At 42.2% G+C, this 22,910-nt stretch overlaps 1 protein-coding gene across 1 annotated transcript; it reads right to left on the reverse strand.

The window, feature by feature from the left end:
- Positions 1–19,703: 19,703 nt before the first annotated feature.
- ly6pge (lymphocyte antigen 6 family member pge) lies at positions 19,704–22,623 on the reverse strand. Its single transcript, XM_070916528.1, has 3 exons — positions 22,563–22,623; positions 20,529–20,645; positions 19,704–19,897 (listed from the first exon to the last, which is right to left on the reverse strand). The coding sequence occupies exons 1-3, from the start codon at positions 22,621–22,623 to the stop codon at positions 19,704–19,706; spliced, it is 372 nt and encodes a 123-aa protein (XP_070772629.1).
- Positions 22,624–22,910: the final 287 nt, after the last annotated feature.

Consider the following 22,910-nt stretch of genomic DNA (forward strand, 5'->3'; position numbering starts at 1 on the left):
ATTTTGACATTTACATTTTACTGTATCAGAGAGAAAAATGGAGCTAATTAAGAAATGAATTTAATTAATCTATTGTGGATTGTGGGGACCTAGCAGCATTGTGAAGGCTCAGTCAACCAAATAAAGCCTATGTGGCAATGTATTTGTGTGGTTTAACAATGAAAACACTGCCAATTGACCTCTGGCACTAATGTTTTTCTTGCTTTTATTGTGTTATGGAAGAAAAAGATAAAGCTCTGTCAAATTTAATTGCTAAATCTCTTTTAGTACCATGAGGAGGCAAATAATAGGAGCTTGTGGAAGTTTTAGGAAAGCCTTACAGGATTAGTCCGTGCCAGATATTATCCTCATTATCAATTTCTTAAGTTCAATACATTCCAGGAGATATTTTGTGATGAGTTTTGCAATTTACTTCTCTGGAGGACCCTCTTCCCCTCAAACTAGTGGTGGACAAAGCAAATTCTGTAATCTCCGACAAGGGAGTGTGAACCTGATGCATTCAGCACATATGGGTAGAGGGAAAGAAACACTTTTCATAGAGCATCTGTGAGAGCCGTGGCCCTTACTCATGTCCTGTGGCTGTGCTGTTTCTGGCCTATTGAGGCTCTGTCAGCTCAGAAAATGTATCTCTGCCTCTTCTACAATAGACCTTTTCTCCCTGTATGAGGGCTGAAAATTAGTGCAAAATTGCAGTGGCTTTTGTTCTCAGCAACAGTGATCAAAACCTGAAACCTCTTGCTCACGCTGTTCTAATGTTTAACTGTGAAATACAGATACACACACACACACACAGCTCCACCTTTACAGGTATACAGGAAAATGGGAGAAACCTTGGGCGAGGCAGTTTAACAGGCAGGTATCTAAGCATGGACACATGACTTCAGAAAAAGTAATGCATTACTTGGTAACGAGTTACAGTTATGTGATTTTTTTTTCAGTAACAAGTAGTGTGATCAAGGGGTCTGCTTGCTTTTCTGCATTCAGTGGACAAATCACTTGCCAAACACTGGTATTTAAAACATAAATGCGCAGCAGTTTTTGGATGTGTATTAAATAAATAATGCTTTCTGCTTTCATTACTGCAAATGTGTCTGTACGTTCACATGAGTGTGTGTGCGTGTGTGTGTGTTTGCATCACTATACCAGCCATAACAGCACCACAGAGAGTTGAAGCTCACTTTCCTGGCTAATGATTTAAGTAGGGCGTAATTAGCCGTTGACAGCTGTAGCAGGACATTTGTTATCGGTGAAAAGGAGATTTTGAGGAGTGACATTGATGAATAATTCTGCTTTAATCAGAGATGTAGGTCATGTTGCCTTAAGCATAGCCATGAAGATTACAATAGTCTGTTTTGTTTCAAAACTTTGGAATCTTTCCTTGCAAACATTTGAAGTAGAGTTAAAGCATGTCTGCCCTGTCTTCAGGATCCTCTGTTTGTGCAAGCCACTTTGCTATCCAACTATGTCTGATGTCCACAAATGGCAGTTTGACCCACACAGACAAAAATCCAAGTTGACTGTGGCATCACACTGTTAAGAGTGTTTTCCAGTTAACACAGATCAGCAGTGACACTCAGGATTAAATCTGTCCATGGTCTATATACATACAGTCTGGTAATAAACACAAGCAACAATAGCTTGATCTGCAGTTTCTTCACTTCTCTGCCTATACGCACCTCCTCTCTAAACATATACCTATAATTGAGGTCTGGGAAGTCACATTTCTTCAAATTGCATCTTGCAATTGCAAAAACTGAGAGTGAATGTTGGCAAAAAGGAAGTCTAAATTTTTGTTTGTGTACTGCACTGAGCTGTGGCTGTTACTTGTTCAGGTTTTGTGTAAGTGTGTACGTATGCAGTAGTAAAAGAACAGTACAGTACAGAGAAAGGTGACTTTTTGGAGAGACGGAATAAAAAGGGTTGTTGTCAAATGAGAGGAGAAGAGGAGGAGGGCAAAGAGAAAGATCTCCTCCAAGGTCATACTCTCTCCATTTATCACCAGTGTTTGTCACAGCGGTGCCCCTGTCCTGTAGCATGCTTTGGTCATGAATGTGCATCTTGCCTCCTGTGCCTCTGGGACGACTTTCTCTGTTAGCATGACAGCCTCAGTGAATGTGTTGATTACCCGCCACATGCACTCACCACCAATCCATAGACGACATTATTCAGGTACAAATCAGGAGCCGGAGAAGGATAATGTTTCCTGAAAAACCACTCACGTGTTGATAACCGACACCTTAAGTCATGCATATTGATTAAGTCCTGGAGGCATTAGCAAAATCAGTTGAATCTGCAGAATGGAGAAGCGGAGGGAGCGCTGCCGCGACAGAGAGTGAAAGACACTTAAAGACATTTCAATACAAGGGGCTGTGCTGTAGTGATAGGAGATGTAAATAAACCAGCAATCAGGATGCATTAGCTTCAGCCTGAGTAGCTACGATACACCACTGTGATGGACTGTGTTTGTTAAATGAGAAACCAGGTGGATGAGTCATTTTGAAGTCATGCCCTCAACAGACGGCCTCATTGTCCTCTGTGAAAACATTTTCTTGACTCATTTATGGGGAAGTTTCTATCCACTTCATTGGCTCCTACATTTTTGCAAATTGCCCTGAAAAAAAGGCTTGCCCTTAACTTAGGTGTCAGCGTCTCTTCAATTATTGTTATTATGATGAGGTGTGGTGTGCTGCACCTATCAGTGCACTTCCACCCACTGTTCATGCCCTTTTTATTTAGGTCTGAGGTGGTTATGAAGCTCATAATCTGTAATCACAGTAACAATAGCGAAGTCATGCCTTTAATAAAGAGCTGTAGCACTCCAGGTGTCGTGGAACCGGACCGATGTTTGTGCAGAAGTCACGGGGACAGACAGTGTTTGCAGCAACACATTTCTTTCCTGGAAAACTGTCTCTGGCTTCCCGGCATCTACCTCAGCAGTGAGGAGAGAGCCACCTCTTCGGATTTCCTGCTGAAATCCAATGTGGCATCTTCAGTTTCCAGAGAGGCGCGTTATGGCTTTTCAGTCGTGATTATGAGGTAACCACCACCACAGACAGGAGGTGGAGACCACAGGAAACTAAACACCGCAGTGAATGTACATGAAAAGGCACAGCACGTGGACGCTCTCCTGGAAAAAAAAGGGGCACACTTGCAACCACAGAGGCAAAATATACAGCTCACACAAATGTGTACATGTACTAGAAAGCCTCACAGACACATACCAATCACAGCTCTGCCAAGCTCAGAGGCATTTATTATTAATAGAGGAAATCATAGGAGGCTTTTAATTGGAGATGCTCTAGTGGGTGTCTCAGAGGTAAGCGGGGTGCTGTCACTGTCGATCTGCAAACTTCCTCAGCTCCGAGAAAAACGGCGGGACGTCGCACTTTCATGTGCACCTCCTGTTGACTGTGAAGGATGTAATTTGAAGCCGTCCTTCTCCTCTCACCACAGCCTCTGATTAGCAGCCCTGACTCCCAAGCTGGAGCATACTAATTCAGGAACGGCAGTCTGGGAATCACCACCATTAGTGGCATGTATAGCAACTAAACGGCATAATATGCAAATGAAGGAAAGGTATCACCCTGGCTGTCAATCACCAAAATGAAATAAAAAAATCTGTACGGCCGCTAATAATACCTCACCAGAGGGAGGGGGCAGAGGAATGCAGATGAAGAGAGACGGGGGAGAAAAGGGAAGTATAGACAGGATAAATGAAAGCAGTGTGGAATCAAAGCCGGCTGGCCCGCGCACATGTGAGGCTGTGATCATGGCAGGCGCTCAGGCAGTCTGTGTGAAATGAGCTCAAACACTGACGAGAGTTAATGACAGGAAGGGCTGGGGTGCCAGGACACCCCTCATCATCAGAGGCGCGCTGCTGTCTCCTGTCACCATCATGTCTCCTCGTGGACAGTGTTCACTTCCTGTGTATTTCCATAATGACAAGCTGCACCTGACCACCATTACAGAACACTGTTCACACAGGAGCTCAGGTCTTTCTTTCTTAACAAAAGTAGCACAGTGGAGGCATTCAGCAGGGATGTTACTAGCACACATTATATATGAAGAGAGGAGAATATCTCATTACAGCCTAAAACTACTTGATGTTCTGTGGGTATTTGGGGGTCTGAACCCAGCCCCAGTGTGCCACAGACCTGTTGGTCGATCACACTGTGCAGGCTGGCATGTGGATCTGAAAGTCCCTCTTGTTTGTCACATATTGACCCAGTTTGCCTGACAGCTTACAAATCAGAGCCATCAGTATGTGCTCTGAGTGTGTGTCTGTGTGTGTGTATTTACACACCCTCCAACGCCACCTCCCCTCATGGAGCTCCCCAAGAGGCTTCCAGGGCCTTACCTCATTTGCACTCATCACAGCAACTTGGGACTGGGCTGACAGGCTCATTTTCCCCACTCTGCATGGTGCAGCACAGCAGCCATGCCAAGGAACAACCAGGCACCCAGAGTGGTTTTATAATTAGCTACTTGCTCTCTGCCACTAATGTACAGGGAGCAAGAGCCTCCTTCTGAGTGTGTATGGTTGGCTCGCACTTAACATGTGCAGGCCACCGCTGATGATAATATGTAGGTGTATGGTGGTATATGTTGACTGGGCCCGCAGTGACTGGCCGAGGTGAGAGACGATTGTGTGTAGGTAGCACTCGCCGTCTCGCCGCTCAGCGGGTGAGAATTGTGCCCGGGGCCGGTGGCTGATTGCTTTGATGTGAAATGATTTTTATGTAGCTCTGAGGTGCTCAGACCACAGGCATGGCCCTTGTCTCGCTGTCACATGGTCAGTCAGGCTTAGGTCAGTTGTTGCTGCACCCCACTGGCTCCCCAAGGGGCCAGAAGGCCGCGGGGCAGATGTAGCTGTTGGTACATAAAGTGTGTTACGGGGAGCGAGAACTCAGCTGCTGGTTGCATCTCCAGGTAATGCCTCAAGATTAAAGAGCATGGTCCTGGCAAGGAGGTGAAAATGAAACAGGGAGGTCTCTCTAGGAAGGGTTAGCAAGGGCATTTCTTCAGTCCCTGAAGGAAATATCCCTCCAATGTCAGTGAATAGAGCAACAGAAAGGCTTTAGAATACAAGAATTTGATCAAATCAAGTGGTACGGGGAAAACAGCAACCCTTAGAGGTAAGTGCAATCACTATAATCTGCTGTTTTCATTGTTCTGTTTTTACTGTTTTTAACATTGACTAGGTTCTACAAGCCTTTTGTTGGAAGCTGTTTAACATCGGCTATATTATTGCATTCATAAAAACAAGTTCATACTTGTGGGCTCTGGATGTTATGAAGCCACCCAGGATTACAATGTACACAGTGTCTCATCTCATCTTGCTTCCCTACCACCTCTGCACTCTTTTTCTTTCTTGCCTCCGTAGGACAGACAGCATCTGTTGTTCAGCCACGCTCATACAGCGGATAGAACATCCACCGAGTGTAGAGGTGGAAATGGAGCGATCAATTAGATTTTAACAAATGACTTTCTGTGTATTACCCAGCAGCTGTTAAATCGGTCAACCTTAGCACAACCCCCTCTCTGAGGGGACGGAGGAGGGAGAGAGCTTGTCTGCACTGCGTGCTACATCATGGCAAACTGCAGAGAAAGTCAGCCATGGCCTTGGGCGGGAGAGTACTACACATAGCGTGGCTGTGGACGGAGATGGAGGGACGGAGGATGGAGGATGGAGGTGGGTCACTCGGACCCCAGGGTCCCTTGGTGGAGATGATGCGGGGACTGAGGGCTAGGAGATGGGCATGCTACATATGGAGGTCCATAGTTACCTCAGGCTAAGGCCGGCCAGGCCATTTGTTCACTTCCTCTTCTCTTAAATATATAAATAAAATATATCTGTTACACACTTGCACATACAGGCATACACACACAGCACATACATATATACATAAATGCAGACAAACAAGTGTACATGCACGGGCAGAAACTCACTTCAGAAAGGACAGACCTACTTTTAGTCCTAGTAACCTCAGTCTTTAAGGGCACCGGCACAACTCAGCGATTCAGCTCCCTAAATGATGTAGTTTTATGGCAAAGTGCTACTAATGGCTCAGCAGAACATCTTAAAAGGCCACTTAAAAGCTAGCAGGCCCATAAACTGCGTGACACACAGAAGTGGGATCTGACCACACAATACTCATTTGAGTAACTGAATGCATGGTGGTATGTGCAAGTGTGTGGGAGAGAGAACGAGACAGGCAGACAGGGGGTGTTTAAGGTGTGAATGCATTTGCAAGCATGGCTTCACCATTTGACTTGCTTTGTATTGTCACCTCCGGGTTCGCTCAGGGTACATTTTCCAATAGCTACCAGATTGGAAATAGGCGAGAAAGCTCGGATGTGTGATGATGCAAGAGAAAGTTATTCTCACCTTCGATACAGCAGATCCATAACAGATCAGGCCTCTGACATGCATGTCCTCATCTCTTATTAAGGCTGTGTTCCCAGGAAAAAAATACTACACTTAGAAAACTTTCTGTTGCAATTTAGAGCTGTAGTCAGTAGTTTAATCAATAGAAAAGAACTAAATCTTTAAAGCTTCGTATAACAGCACGGGCACTGTAATCACTGAGCACAATAGAGCAGAAAGCCGCTACTTATGGAAAGTACTGTATAATGTCAGAGAGGTTTGGCAAAGTCTACCACGCTTACGCTTTGATAAGTGAGGGACCATGATGGACCATGCTAACCCTTATGGAGGAGAAAAAAACATTTAAGAAAATAAAATCTAAACCCTGACACAGAAAAGAAGTTTCATGTAGGTCTAGTCAAGTAATATTATATATACAATATATGTAGGTTCATGAGGAGATTTTGTTAGTGTTATGTATCTATCTACTTCACTATGTTGGTGGTAAAGTGGTTTACTTTTGACCACCAGCTATAGTTGGAATCAGTTGCTGGATGTTAAGAATTTCTAACGTGTCAGTGATTTGTTTCCTACATTTTTGTTTCTTGTTTTTACCACTTGTAAACAGAAGAAGGTTTTTTTTTTTTTTTTTAAATTTGTTTGCTTTTCTGCATTTTTCATTAAATGTGCATGACTGACTGACTGAGATAGATTTTTCATCCAGGCATTTCAAAACACCCAAATTAATAGAAAGCTTACAACAGATTGGATTCTGTCTTTCTACCCACAGAGTAGTAGCAGCAGCAGCAGCAGCGGAGAGAGGACATCCGCACAACAAACATTGCTGCTCTGACTCATCCTGATAAAGCAAAATGTAATTTTGTTTATGATGAGAATTACTCTCCAAATTAATTTCCACAGCAATTAATCTTGATGCCTCACCTATAAGATGCATTCTGCTCTTTGAATGAGGTGATAAAATGCAAAATAATTGAATTGATTATTTAATTTAGTTCTGTAATGACCAGCCTGTAATGGTTTTCTCTTTTTAATGGAGTTTTTTTCATTATGAATGGCCCATGTTGTCTGTGTGATGTTCAATAGCCTGTGGGCTCTCTGATATTTAATAAATATCCCTTTATTGTGCTTTATTCCTTAGGTGAAGCAGTATTGCCTCTCGTGTCCAAAGTCCCTTTCATATCCCCCTCCCCCATCAGTCACCAACCCCCAAGCCCCATAACCCCATTGTGGACCATTTCTTAATTAAACCTTTATTTATCTACTTGATTGGTATATAAGAAAGGACAGGGTTAAGTCTGCCATGCTCTACCCCATATTGGGACTTGACGGGTTTCAGCCCCAAGGGAATAGGTCTTTATAATCTGAACATCAGGCCCACTGAGTGCTATAGTTTGCATAGGAGTGTAAGCTGGGGGCTTAATAATAAGGAGGTGAGACTGCGAGTCATCCTGCAGAGGGATGGAAACTAATGAGATGGGGTTTGTGAAACAGAGAAGGGAGTAGGACTGAGGAACAGAAGGTGGAATGAAAATGATAAACAAAACAGAGCAATTCAGACCTCATAAAGATTCTCATATTTTTACCTACTGGATGAAATAATGCAAAAATGCATCTGTCTGGGACTGAATCACCTTCACCACTAGTTCACTATGGAGGAAAAGCAAGCCTTATTACCTTGGACATTTTATTTCAGTGACTGGGGGGCAGAAAGCAATTACATAAACAGCAGTGAAGAACAAATCTTTTGAAGGTGAACAACACTGAATTTCAATATTGGAATATTTGTTCAGCGCTCGGGAGTCCGGGCGTGCTGCACTTTTTTCATTTAGAACTTTTAGCACTACAATGAAATATGCATCCAACGTCACCACTTATTGGCTCTGTTCTCAGGAGTTGTTGTTGGGTTAGTTCACTAAATTCTACAGACCGTCACTGGGCTGCGCACGTTGCTGCTCCCCAGTTTTCCAAAATTTCACCTCAATTTATTTTAGCTTGACCATCGTGCTTGACCATCAGTGGTGGGTCACAGCTTGTCTCAAACCTTACAGGAGAATGTAAATCTTCTACAGAAGCTGGCCAGACCGAATGCAGAAAACAAAAACCGAAAGCAGCAGAGAGAAGAAGAGAGGGGGATTCGGGCAATCAGCATGTCGTGGAAGAATTTCAGACGTATCAATTCCATAACTGAACAATATAAGTCCTGTATTCAAGCTACTGAAACAAATAGAAATATTTAGTGTTCAGTGTTATTTTAAGGTGAGCACTAAAACCAAAACAATGAGCTGAAAGGCCCTAAAAACCTCTGTAGAGCTGAGCAGAACTGCAGAGGCAGGTGATAATTCTAGGTTCCTCATTTAAAATGATCCCTTTTGCACTACATATATTCATCTGACGAATTGTTAATATAAAAATATTGACTGAGCAACTTTAGAATGTACTCAAGCCTCCAAATAAAAAGTACTCCTTGAGAAGTATATTGTTGAATTAGGTCTCACATGCTGCTTGAACCACGTGCCTGGCAATTTGGACTTATTGCATTTTACAGTTTACAGCAACCTCCACACAGTAACACTATATCAGTGTCATGAGGAGAAAAAAATAACTGCACCTAGTGGGAGAGACTCATTTTCTTGGGGAGTAATTGAAAGGTTAAACTTCAAAGATTAAACCAACATTAAATCCCAGAGGGCGAAGAAACTTCTGCTGCACCGCTCTCTGTAGGTTGAAGCTTTTAAAACATGCTCTTCTACTAGCCGCACCCCACAGCAGGTGTTGAGCAATTACATCTGCTGGAAAACACCTGCTGTCACATCACTGATTGAAGTGTGGCCAGAGGTAACATTAACATTTTCAAAACCACAGAGAGCATCACAACTTTTTATCCTACATGATAACCAATGATATGTTCTTACATATGAAGGGGGTGATTCTCTTCTTTTAATACAGTTTTTTTTCGAAATGATCTACTCTTCCACATTGGATAAGGTAACAGTTGCATGGCAACCAAGCTCTCTGTGTTTTAACTGGCAATGGCAATTTTATTTTCATAGCACATTTCATTACAAGTAAACTCAATGTACTTTAGACAAATAATATAAATATAGACATAGACATAAATATAAAATATAAGCATGAGTAAAATGCAGAAACTAAATCAATGGAGCATACACCCAACCTACATTAAACATACCACACAGCAGCACAATCAAATAGAAACCCCTGCCCTCTCACATAGCAGCACATGTAACCTGCTCACACACACATAGTAATTAAAGTAATTAAGCTGTCGTGGTTACCAGTGACATTCACACTCTCTCCTTGCATTTGAGCAGGAGATAATAATAAAGTATTTCATGTTGCAGCTGGATTTACTACTCCCTTTGTTGTTGGACACTTAAAATGAATCATTTAAACACTTTGCAACTCGGTTCATGTAACAACAATGCACATAGATAACTAGAACTGAGTTTGCAGATAAGTATTCTGTGCAATTCTTGCTATATTCCATGTAGTTTTAATAATTCACTGTATAAAATTAACTTGACTGAAGATGTTATATTATGTTGTGGCTGCAAAATTACATTTCTGTTGCTGAAAATACTGGACATAAATGGCTGCATAATTAACTTTTACTATTGTTGATCATAAATGTGCTTAGACGTGTTATTTTGATTGTGTTTAAATGTTTCATATTTTGTGTAAAGTTTTATGAACTTAATACAACTTGCAACTATTTTAATATATATATTAAAAGTGTGATCTTTGTGTAAACACAGGAATGTTTTACTACCGATGAACCTTTTAACAGAATCAGAAAACTCAATCTATATCTATATTAACATTGAATTAAATCCTGCCTTTGTGTCTGTGTCTCTGAATATCTGTCTGTCTGTTAATGTGTATTTCTTTTCTTTCTGTCTGTCTGCCTGCCTGTCGGTCTCTGAGTTAACAAGGATGTTTTTAACATCTCTTTAAACAGTTTGGCTTAATTGGAAGACAGTCTTTATTTGATTTATTCATGACTGAAAAAATATTTAATGAGTACAAAACTCATCTCCTGAAAGGTTCAGAAGACTTAAAAGGCAGACGGTTATCAAGTGTTTCATATGGTAAAGACACAAAATGTAAAGAGGTTCAATATAACTTTGACTTGATCTTAAATGTTCAACTCTGCTTTCGACCACACTCTGTGTTCTCATCAACCCCTCGTATAAAATTGTTGATTGTTCTTTACAGTACCTGCCCATTGTGAAATGTACCACTCAGAGTAGTAAACAAGTAGCTTGTGAAGATGCTAGCGGATCTTTTTTCCCCTGACGTGTATCAAACCAGAGCTAAAAGGTGGAAAAGGTTGGACTTACACTCATCAGGTGGCCAAAAATGTGACTCCAGTGGATGCCGAAGGTCTGCTGAATGTTTAAGTTGGCATTTGTTTGCTGACACATGAATCACTTTTGCCAATATTGCTGTCTATCAGAGCCGAGTTTCTGTGAGTTTGTTTTGGAGTATTTCTGCCCCCTAACAGTCCAAAATAGCTTAATGAAGCTTTAAGAACTTGTCTGTTGTTGTGTCAGTTATTCTCGTCAGGTTCACAATAAATAACAGTAGATAAATGATGGCTGTTGCTTATTTATCAGTTCATGTATTAAAAGATCAGCCGGCAATTCAAATTATTTCTTTGAGTCTTAACCTTTTGTTCACAGAGATCACAGATCATAGAGAGGTGACACAGAAAGGTCATGGGAGAAAGGTCTGTACTCATGTAATATATATTTTTAATCTTTCATTTGCGCAGTAACATTTGATTGTCAGGATAACAGTTAACATATACACTACGTCAGTGCGGGCTTTTCATTAGGTCACGATGACTTGTACATTGATAAATATGAGTTGTGTACCCTCTTCCCATGACATCCCATTTCCAAACGCATCTGCTCAGCCCCTGGTGGCCGAGATATGAAACTGCATTACACCTAAAAATAAATGCCAAGTAACCTCTCATTAAACATTCCTCTGTCCCCCCTCACTCCCCCTCCCCAACCACCTACCCCAACTACCCTCCTCACCCCCTGCAGAGAACAGCTTAGGTCATTACAGTCTGCTGTCAAAACCTGTGACCGCTCCGCGTTGGAGCCGCCAGGATTAAGGGCTGTGAAAACAAGAACAAGGAGGGAAAGGAGGTGAAAGCTGACAGAGGGAGCAAGGCCTTAAATATTTTCTCTTTCTTCCCTTCTTTTTTCCCTGCCACAGTTGACCGCGTGCTGATTCTTGCAGCTACTTTGCGGCGGACTGCACTAATGTGAAGGGATATGGAGTCACATGGAAAACACGGAGAAGGAGGCTGGTGCACTGAAAGTGAGGGGCAAATACTTACTGTTATGACTTACTGTTGAGTCAAACCATCACTGCTCCCTACTTTATCCTAGCCTAACTACAATATAGCTATGGAAATACCTTTCAAAGAAATGTTGTTTCTCAGAATTGACAGGTAGCAAAATCACCCAGAAAGGTGGTGCCTTTTAAAGAAAAATAATTATCTTGGCTGCAACTAATTGATAATGTATTAAGCTGTAAGGATCAGCCTGAAACACTATAATTTCAATTAACTCCCTGCTTGTGTTTTTACCTGCTTGGCATACTGAATGGACGGGGCTTATACCCCAGTGACTGAAAGAAATTTAGCACTGTTTGATGACTGTCAACTTATCTGACCTGTGGACCTCACAAATCTGACGCTCCATGCAGGTTGAGACAAACACTTTAGGCAAATATTCGATTGAGATCTGGAAGGAGATGAAGCAGGATGTAAAGGAGGTGTGTGTATGTGTGTGGTGTGTGTTTGTGTGCATGCATACGGGAATGTGTGTGCGTTTTTTTTGCATGCAGAAATTGTCATGGTTGACAACAACAGCAAATTGCATTCTGAATCAGACACTTAGGGGTTGAGGCGACATTCTTGCATCAGACCCATGTGTCTTTTTCTCTTGTTGTATATATATATATATATATATTTGGTGTTATCTGAAAAGCGAGATCAAGCCATGCAGGTGTCAGCAGGCGCAGGGAGAATATTTGACTTTATCGCAACCGTTTACTTCTACACCATCAGGAATTTTCAATTTCAGCCCAACAAAAGATCACCCTCTGCCTTTCCCTTTTCACTGGGGAAAGTGCAATATTTCCTTTTTTAAAAGCACAATCCTAACTGGACGCATTCCTTCCTGCTGTCCATATTAAATCAGCTGCAGCAAATTGGACAGCATAGAGCTGAACCATGACTCCATTACCCTCCAACATTAATTTGAAATGAGTGTGAAATCATTTTTTCTGTCTGGACCTGCTGTCCTGTGGAGTGGGCCTGTTTGGTGTTTTATTTACTGTCACCTCCATGCCCAGAACTCTGTTAATCCTCTGTTTGTGTTCAAACACCTTAGCTGGTTGCTCTGCGTCAGTCTGTCTCCACGCTGGCTGCTGTGAGCAGTCTGCCTCGCTGGTTGCCAGTGGAGCTGATCTGGCAGGCAGCCTGTTGTTGGGGACGATGCCTGATTGCAGAGATGTGGATAGTGGATCGGTATTGTCTGTCTGCCCTGCTGCCTGCCTTTCTGTCTGTCTTTCTGAACACCTGCATGTCTGCTTGCCAGCATCTTCATCTGCCTGCCTGTCGGTCTCCGAGTTACCAAGGATGTTTTAAACATCTTCATAAAAAGCATTATTCATTTGACAAGCTTTCCTTTGTTTGATTTATTCATGACTGAAAATATACTTAATCAATACAAAATTCATCTCCTGAAAGGTTTTGCAGACTGTGTGTCAAGTGTGTCATATGGTAAAGATTACACACACTGTGAAAGCTGCAACACAACTTTCACTTTTGCATAAATGTTCAACTCTGCTTTCAACCTGTCGCCCCCTGTCGGACACACACGTGCAGCTGACCCTGTTCCACGGGCCCTTCATGGTCACCAGCAGGCCCCTGTGTTTTGGCTCTCGTCCTTCCCCTCACCCCGCTCCTGGATGGTACCCCTGATTATCTCATAGTTTTGCTGGATATTCCCTCATCTCCCCTTTAAAAGGACTGCATTACTTCCAGCTGCCCAAACTTGTCAAAACCAATTTGCTTTCCTATTATTCCCTCAACTGATTTCACCATGACCCCTCCTCACAGCCCTCCCTCCACAAATCCTCGACCCTCTGCTTCCCTCAATCGAAACTCCCAACGCGACCTGTGCAACCCCTAAACTCCCTCCACCCCTGGACTCCCGTGATTTTTTTTAGACCCCGCCCTCTTCTGTACCACTCTTATCTGTCGAAACGCTGCGGCAAGTTTTCTTTAATCTCCTGGCAAACCTTTCGAGGGAACACAGCAAACGGTGGTGAATGAGGCCGTCATACACACACTAACAGGCCTTTGTGCGAATGAAAGCAGACAGTGAGTCACAGACTACTAAATAAAACCTGTCGAATAGAGATCAACGAACCTGAAAAACTTTTTGGTTGCCTGCGCTGGCAGCACTTCCACCATCATATCCTGCACATCCCTTCACCCCCTCCCCGCACCCACCCCTTCCATCCCTCTCCCGTCAATTAGCGCCTCACCAGTGACAACACAGAGGATCTTTATTAGCGGAGAATGCTCAATTATATCAGTTGATATTCCTTTCCAAAACTAATTATCCCAGTTGAATGGTACGGCTGACTGAGCCTGCCCTCACCCCGGGGCGCAGCGGTTACTGATGTGATTTGGTTTTGGCTCTGAGGTTTGCTTTCCTCTCCTCTCTTTTGTTATCCTCCTTTCCCTCTACACTCATTCAACACAGTCAACCCTACCATCTCAGAATAGCCTCTTTCCTTTCCACAGTTCTCCTTAATATTTGTTGAATCTCTGTGTGTTTGTTTTTAAGTTGTTCATGAAGACCACTAAAAACTAAGAGCCTGTGCAGATCTTGTTCCTCCTGTAAGACACATAGAATTAGCAGAACTGTGGTAATTCTACAAAAAGCTCATCATAGGAGCCCTCTCTCTATGTAATCCTGCTCCTTTGTTCATCCTGTGGGGGTAACAAAAATAGACAGCCTGTACCACAGCTATAGCTGAGGCAGAAATGGTGCAAACACTGAGAGGAGACTGGGAAGGAGGTGAAAACTGCAGAGAACATATGGTGGAGATGCTAGATGCTGTATATTGGCTCAAAGCATGTTTACTTGGAATTCACTGATGAATAGCTGACATCTGAAATGTGTTGTTTATGAGGAAAATTCTCATATTGCTCATGACAACTGTGTTCTTTGTGTTACTGATTTTCTTTCAATTAAAAAAGTATTTTAAAGGAAGTATTTAAAGTGCCAATAATTATCATATACATCTTAGCACTGTGTTAAACATTATAAAAGTCAATGGTTTGACATGTTAATTACTGCAGGAACTTAAGGCAGAAACAGAGAGACTGTTTCGCTGAAATACATTCTTTTAGTAGGGATTAAATTGAATAGAAAAGCTTAATTTTCTTTCATCTCCATGCTAATCACTTTGTTTTCCATTTGTTGAAAATATTTACTATCCAAATGTCTAAAGATGCTGTATACCTTTTTGGAGTGTATGCACTGTGTTTCTTGTTAGCTCCAGGTTCTCTCCGTCAGCTCCTCGCTGCCCTCAAGCCAGGGACCGGCCTCACAGAAGGTGGGCTATTTAGTCACATTTCAAAGTAGCTCAGGCAGGGGAACACACTCATTACACATAATTCTTCTTCTCCTGTTCCCCCCCTGGCTCCCTCTGTACCCCCCCCCACCCCCCCCTCCCTCCTCTCTATATCTCTCCTCTTCCCTGTTTCAAAGACCACAAGCCCTTGTGGTCCTCTGTCCGGAGTCCGGAGGTAGATCATTTTAATTCTGCTTCACAGATCTTTTTCAAAAAGACCCGAGACCCGGAGACCTCAGAACCGGTGACCGTTGGGTGAACCCGGGCCAACGAGCCAGGACCCGGGCGCTTGTAAACACAGCCAACGTCTCACACGCTCTCATTCCCCCCGAGCGCTTTTGTTCCCTCCCCACAATGGCACAAGCATTTGATGTGTACCAGTGTGGTTCTTTTAGGTAGGATGTGTTTGTCTTTGCGAGCACTGGTCATTGTGTCCCTCCTACACTGTGATATTGTCACTTGGCTGAAAGCACCTGATCAATGATTTCAAGGTAGATTGCTGCCCTGGACGCACAGCTCATTAAGTTTGTTTTTTCACTGTTGGTTATTTTGAGGGACTGCATCCAAAGCTCACTGTTGCCAAGACAGTCTGACCCATCCTGGGACAACTGAAAACTGTTCTTTCTCCAGGGGGGGACTGTCCTAGATGAACAGGTTTGCTTATGTGGGCCGGACCTGGATTCCAATGGTGGTTCATAAGTTCATTTCCCTGTTTGGGAGGAGCCTCCAAGCAGAGCCATCTGCCTGATGTCATCAAACCTATTTACGCAGAGGTGATTTGAGCACAAGTGAAAATTGATCATTACTGAAAAACACAACTGCCCAACAGTTTTTTTCCACTCTCATATTGACCAGTCTAATCAGTCGTGCTGCAGCTCTGCTGTCATTACAAACAGGTAATGCAATCAATACACCAGGCAATAAATATATCACAGCAAACATATGGAAGTGTGGCTGTTTGTGACAGCAGGCAAGTTTCTCAGAAAGACATGAATATTTCTAGGGCACTGCCAAATCAAAACACACTCAACAGTTGATAGATCCTCTCTGATAACACACACAACCCCCCCGCCCCCCCACACACACACACACGCACACGCACACGCACACGCACACGCACACGCACACACAAATAATCAGGGATATGTCAGTGTGTAGGACATTCAGTGGCATTCACAAAGAGCGAAACCTGTCTGGTTTACTTTAGAAACCACTGTAGACAAGAGTTTTCTGCAGCCTTGTTGCTTTCGCACAGCCTCCCTTAAAGGGCAGCCGGCTCATCCCTTTTGATGACTGACGGTGGGATTTGTGGTGATAATGTCTTCAGGTGCCAGAGGATTGGGATTAAACATACTCCAATTTAAACAGCAAAGTTGCCATGGCGATGACCTTCAGTTTTAGCTCAGATGGCGTACACGTGGAGAATACAGTGACTGGTGTTATTGTCCAGAGACGTTCCAATTCAGTGGGGACTTTGGCCATGATTGGGCTTTGAAATCCTTCATCAAATTATAAACCCTGTCCTAGAATATGTCTGTCGGTGAAAAGTGCAGGTGACATTTCACGCAAAAGTCATGCAGCAGGGAAATTGCACAGAGCACAAACAGTCCCACTTAAGTGAATCATGACCGTAACACTGTTGAACAGTCTGAATTGAACTACGTGCCCCAAAAGACAAACTTAAGACACCCTCAGCTACATCTCAGCAGCACCTTGACCCGTCGACCCTCCATCAGCCCTTCAAGTTTATGCACGCCTTCCCCTCCCACCCTAATTAAGGAGAAAGAAGCCTTTCAAATAAAGCTGATGAGGGCTGACGTGGGGCCGCTCTCTCGGCTGTCTGCGGACGTGAGCACCCAGAGCAGACTCGACTCGCGGTTAGGGGTCAGTGTCTATCCCCCTCCAGGGCAGTCCGTTCACACTCTCACACCTGCCTGTCAAAGGAGAGAGCCGCAGGACGTCACCGGAAAGAGAACAGAAAGAGAGGGAGTCAGTCAAAGCAGGAGAGAGTTTTCAAATTTTTAAATAAAGTACAAACCCCAGCAGACAGCTATAAAACGGTACAATTATTATAACTATTGACTCAAGCCAATCTCAGCAGTACCCTCGAGGCTTGGTTGGTCAATATGAATTGCAACACTCTTGTTGATTTGACGGTGTCTGCTGAAGTCAAAAGTGTGGCTAGATTGCCTCACAGTGGAGGCTATGTGAACTACAAGAGCAGACATGCTGGGAAGAAGATGGTGTACGCTCTCACATGAATGCATAGAGAACGTCATGTTGTTCAAAAAAATGTCTTATCCATTATCTTAGATTCATATTGCTAAGACCCCATTTTCTGTTAATGATTAGAAAATAAGCTGCTAATAATCTTTAGCTTTATGTTCACAACATATTCCATATGATTTTTAAAATGTTTAATATCTTGTGAGTCTCATATTCATGTTTATTACATTGGCAGTTTGTGTATCTTCATAGCCATTTCACTAATAGCTAATAATAAGCTGTTCTGTAAGTTCTGTGTGAATGTCATCAGACCAACACATGTCAGTCTTATATCCCCTCACAGGATGATCATAATATGTTAACATGGTTCAGCCTGAGAGCAGCTGTTGTGTCCCAGCTGTTATATTTGGGTTTGCAAATATTGGAATAGTGTCAAGACACATTTAAACGTATCCCCTCATGATAAGGATGTGGTCTGTGTTTTGTGTTGTAATTGCATATAAACATATTCACAAGAAGAATACAGATGCAATGCTTACACAAAATCCTCTCATTTGTATTTAAATGTATTACCTTAAAATGAACCTCAGTTTTAACATAAAACTCATAATTCAACATGATCTATTTAACATAATAATAATAATAATAATAATAATAATGTAATAATCTTGCTCTATAATGATGGAAGGTATATATCATCTCTTGATACTGTACCTCAAATCCCCAGGAAGGTGTGGAGCCACATCAAGTAGTACTCTGCATCCTCTTGAAAAAGTACTATAATTTGAATGTACATTCATGTTTTCCTGTTGCCTACTTTTCTTCTTGGTTCAGTTGGTCACATTCATGTTATATTATTGTCAGGCGTTGTAAAATAAAGGACATTAAGCTAAAGTACTATAGTTAACAAAGTACCTTTTAGTTGGACTACTAACCACTATAGACACCATATAAAAACAATATAAACTGTCAATGTAAACTTTTCAATTTTGAAAATCATATTATCATATTCTGCTAATGGGGTTGAGTTAATACAGTGATGTTTCCCTTGTTTGAAAAGGTTTTTAGACATAAGAAGAAAAGAAATAGAAAAGAAATAGAGTTTTGAGCTAAATGCTACTATTGGCATGCAATCATGCTCACAATGACCACCATGATTCCTCTGGGGACAACAAATATCTATATTGAAGTTCTTGGCAATCCATCCAGTAGTTGTGGAGATATTTCAGTCTGGACCAACCGACATCGCCATCCCTAGAGTTAAGCTGAATGACTGAATTAATGACACACACACAGAGGCAGCAACAAAAAGACTTTTATATTGGTTGTATTTACATTGAATTATGAATGTCAACATTTTATTATTATTATTTGGTCTGTACTTCCAGTATTAGCTCTGTTGTGCCGTTCAATAGTAGAATATATTTCCTTACAATATACTATATACATTGGAGCAAGGATGGCATCCCTAGTTTCTTTAGATTAAATTACATTCAACATGTTCATACATATTGAGAAATGTACATAAAATAAGTAATGGCTCCACAACAGATTTGAGTGTGCACTAGGACCTATGATAATATACTGGGGTGCTCAGACACTGTTTATAAACTCAATAATTCTTTAAGTGAGTTCAAATGCAAAACATGGATTAACCTCATCAGTGTGGCCCACCTGGCCACGGCCATGTAAAAGGCTTATGTGGATTTGCAGTGTGTGAGAAGGGTTTTCTCAACACCTACCAAAATATCTCACACAGCTCGTCAGATGTGTGATTGACAGGTAGACGGCTGGTGATGTAACGACACACCAGCTGATTGAGCTCTTGGTGCCATATTTAGCCACAGGAACATCTGCTGCAACATGAGCTTTGCTGAAATACTTGGGCGTATTAAGTGTGTGGGTAAAAGAGAAGATAGATGCAAAATGTAACTTGAAAGATGATAAGTAAAAGCCCAAAGAGATATTCCCATTATCATGTAGTTTCACAAATTGTGTGTTGAGCATCAAAACAGGGTGGTGAAACAGATGAACTCAAACAGCGTCTCCTTCTCTTTAATGTAGGAGGCAAATATCTCTGACTGTTATTTCAGCACTCCCCATAGGATTCTCTAGTTATTGGTTTAGTGAAATCCATTGAAAGACGCATCTACTTGAGTACTGCTTAATGAATTCAATCTAACGTGGTGCGTATAATCCACGCAGTCACACTCAGCACCTCAAGCTCTTCTACGTACAGTAAGTCCTTGATGTCTTCTGTTTTGATAAATAAGGTCAACCAAAGTGGAGTGGATGGGCAGTGAGTAGGACAGCACTGAGTGTGATGTTAGGCAGGGTTATTTGGCATTTTTAGAGTAACAACAACAGTAGTTGATGATGTAGCTGAAACGTGTGTCTAAGTGAAAAAGCAGTGGAACAACAGAGGCAGAAACAGCAGCAGATAGCTGAGTCCTGGCAGACGGGAGGTGAAGCTCGTCACATTGCAGTCGTCGCCGTAGCAGCAGTGGACCCTGACACCTGGTGCTCTGTAGCCCTGGCTGTTGGCCTGACTGCAGAAGGACTTGTAGGAGCATGACTTCATCACCCCACCTGACAAACAGACAGAAATAGAAGTCAGTTACACTGATTTAGCAGCTGTCTTACACTAAAATTGATTAAGCTTGTTCCGATAATAAAACTGCCTGGGCTGTGAAGCTTCAGTCTTCTTTTTCATTCTTTCTTTCATTCTGGACACCCACTTTGTCTGTGGGTGTCCAGTACACACTATACACTTTAAATCTGGTCCATCTACTATGTGTCATTTACAGACTTGGTGATGGTCCCAGCTGTTGCCCCACTTCTAGATAATTAGTAAGGTATATTTATGTAAAACGCTTGCCTTGTGCAGGTTTAAATTAGTAAAGTGAGTTAACTTAATTTTGTGAAGAGGAATTCTCTGTGCCATGAACACATGGTGTCCTCATTAAGGATATTGATCGAGTGGGAGCAGCAAAGCTCTTCATTCCCTTAAAAGCCTCAGACCCCCTGCTGACTGGGATGTGTCTCCAGACAGCAGCCTGTCCTCCATTAAACACACACACACACACACACACACACACACACACACACACATCCTCACATACAGATACACATCGTTTTATGGATCTTTCTTGTTGGTAGAAGAAAGGTAGAAAGAGAACTAGAAAAAGAAAGGCTACTACACTGTCACTGTTGGACTCACTGTCATGGCCCACCACCACAGCGCAGGCATCAGAGTAGCTGGGACAAGATTTGGAGCCTTGCCGGTTGCAGTCGTCGTTATTGGAGCCCATGCAGGTATAACATCGCAGAGCCTCACCTGAAGGAAATAGAAAAGATATACGGCTACAGCACATGCTAATACAAAGTGTTACCATGAAAGCAGTCAAATCATGGCTTGTTGAAGTTTTATCTTGATGGCAGCCTCAAATATGTCGCTACATGAAAAAAAATATTTCTGTGATTTCTATGTTTAACTCAAACATTAAATATGAATATAATAATAATAATAATAATAATAATAATAATAATAATCAAATATCAGGAGTACGGAAATAAGTTAATTTTGAATGAATAAAAGTCACATCAAACCATATAATTCCAAGATGAGAAATAGTGCTCATACACTTTGTCTGCCTCCTATGTGTTTTTCTGTCTGCCCTCTAAATGTGAAGCGTCTTTGGGTCCCCTGAAAGGCACTTTAAAAATGCAAGTTATTATTATTATGATTATTATTATCAAACAAGACTTGGTTGCAAGTGGAGAAGATTTAAAGGGAAATACAGTACAACTGCCAACCCATTGTTATTGTCAGACTGCCCTGATGTTAGTGCTGGGAGTTGGTGTTGATGTTAGTTGATGGGAACTGTTTATGATGCAAAGGTAGGATTTTCCACCAAATATCTCAGTGATGGTAAAAAAAACTTGTACTGTTACTGTACTTGTATTGTTCTTTCAAGCCATGAATATGCTACTTAATGCTGCTAATGTTACTGCTGCCATGTTTAGACATTGGTACAAGTGAGTCTTAACAGCCAGCTGCTCTGGCATGTTGAAGACTGCAGTACATTGTGGCATACTCGAGCTAACTGAGTCCCATTTATCATCAATTCCGGGCCAGTGTTAAGATCAAACAGCGTCTACAAGGGCCTCAACTCTGGATATTTTTATCCTTTACGAACACAGGATCTATGGGTCTGACGAGCAGGAATACACAGGCATGGTAAATTCACATGTGACACTGTTCCACAAGCACAGTGAGAGTAAAGTGAAGAGCACTAATTTACTCACTTCCTTCACTATAATGAAATATCACTATAATGCTTCCTGTTGAAAATCTTCACCCTGTCTCCTAAATTTGAAAATGGCCCTTCAGAAACAGCCTTTAATGCTGCTTCCGAAGAGGATCAAACCGAGCTGGACTTATAGGAATCACGAAAGTTTCGAACATTCTTTGTAGCAGCACATCTCTTGTCTTAGCCATCAAAATAAGCTGCTTCAACCCCTAGACTCGTCTTTCATCATTCGGTTATGAGAGGAAGGACAGAAAAGTTGCTCAGACACACAAAGTGTTGTTTCCATACAGGTGTTGACCAGAAAGGTGACATTTTCTAATCAAACCAGCAAATCAACTTAATGAGACCAAGTAATAAATTACTAAATGTTAGACTTTCAGCCCTTTTACTGCTAAAATCCTGACTTTAACAGTAAAACAATGAAAACAACGAGCACAAACCACAATCTCTTTTATGAATTTGAGTAGTTGGTCTCATTTCTTTGCTTCCTCTGCATGTTGGCAAATGCCCCCTTCTGTGTGTAGTTGACCCCAATCTATCCCCACAGCAGAGCTGCTCTACACATGCTAGAAGTATTAGCCTGCAGGCCTATTAAGAGATTATCTGCTAGGATTGCATGCTAGTTACAGAGGAGGGTGACAGACTGAAGGGAGGCAAAACTAGAATTAGCAGAGAAATTAACAGCAATTAGCAGACTTAACATAAAATAAATAAAAATAAAGTCATTATTAGGTCTTAACGTAAAATAGCAAAGCTATTTCGGACAGTTATTCACTCAACAGGTTCCTGCCTCCCGGAAAAGACAAATGGACAGAAAAACAACAAATGCAAACTATTCTTGGAAATTCAAGAGCGGCAAGGGAGAAGAGTACCTGAAGGGGGAGGGGGTAAGGCAACGATATAAAAGGGAGGGTTGCAAAAAATAATAACCTGGACCTTACTGTTGGTTGCAAGCAAGACCAGAGACAGCAGGAGCAGCGGACAGTACTGGACAGCCCTCATGGTCCTCGGTCGTCCTGATCACACAATGAAAAGCAGGTTGTTTGCTCCTAAAGCCCCCTGAGCTTAATCTGAGCTATCAGATGAGCTAATATCAGCTCCTGCACTGACGAGGAGATTACCAGCCCCTCCACTGGGGCCCACGCTCTGTGTTGTGGGTCAATAGTTGCTTCTTCAGCCTGGATGGGCAAAAGACACTAAACCAGAATTCTGTACTTCTCACCTTATCGCTGTGCTCTAGCCACACCCATCCTGAGTCTGGCTCTTCCTCCACCTGGTCCAGCACTGAC

The sequence above is a fragment of the Enoplosus armatus genome, chromosome 12, assembly GCF_043641665.1.
Source record: "Enoplosus armatus isolate fEnoArm2 chromosome 12, fEnoArm2.hap1, whole genome shotgun sequence".
Classification (NCBI taxonomy): Eukaryota; Metazoa; Chordata; class Actinopteri; order Centrarchiformes; family Enoplosidae; genus Enoplosus; species Enoplosus armatus.

Excerpts from the sequence above, each read along its gene's own strand:
- ly6pge (XM_070916528.1), bottom strand. The coding sequence starts at position 22,623 with ATGAGGGCTGTCCAGTACTGTCCGCTGCTCCTGCTGTCTCTGGTCTTG. Across the intron at positions 20,646-22,562 it reads GGTCTTGCTTGCAACCAACA|GTGAGGCTCTGCGATGTTAT; the intron begins GTAAGGTCCAGG and ends TATTTCCTTCAG. Across the intron at positions 19,898-20,528 it reads TGTGGTGGTGGGCCATGACA|GTGGGGTGATGAAGTCATGC; the intron begins GTGAGTCCAACA and ends TCTGTTTGTCAG.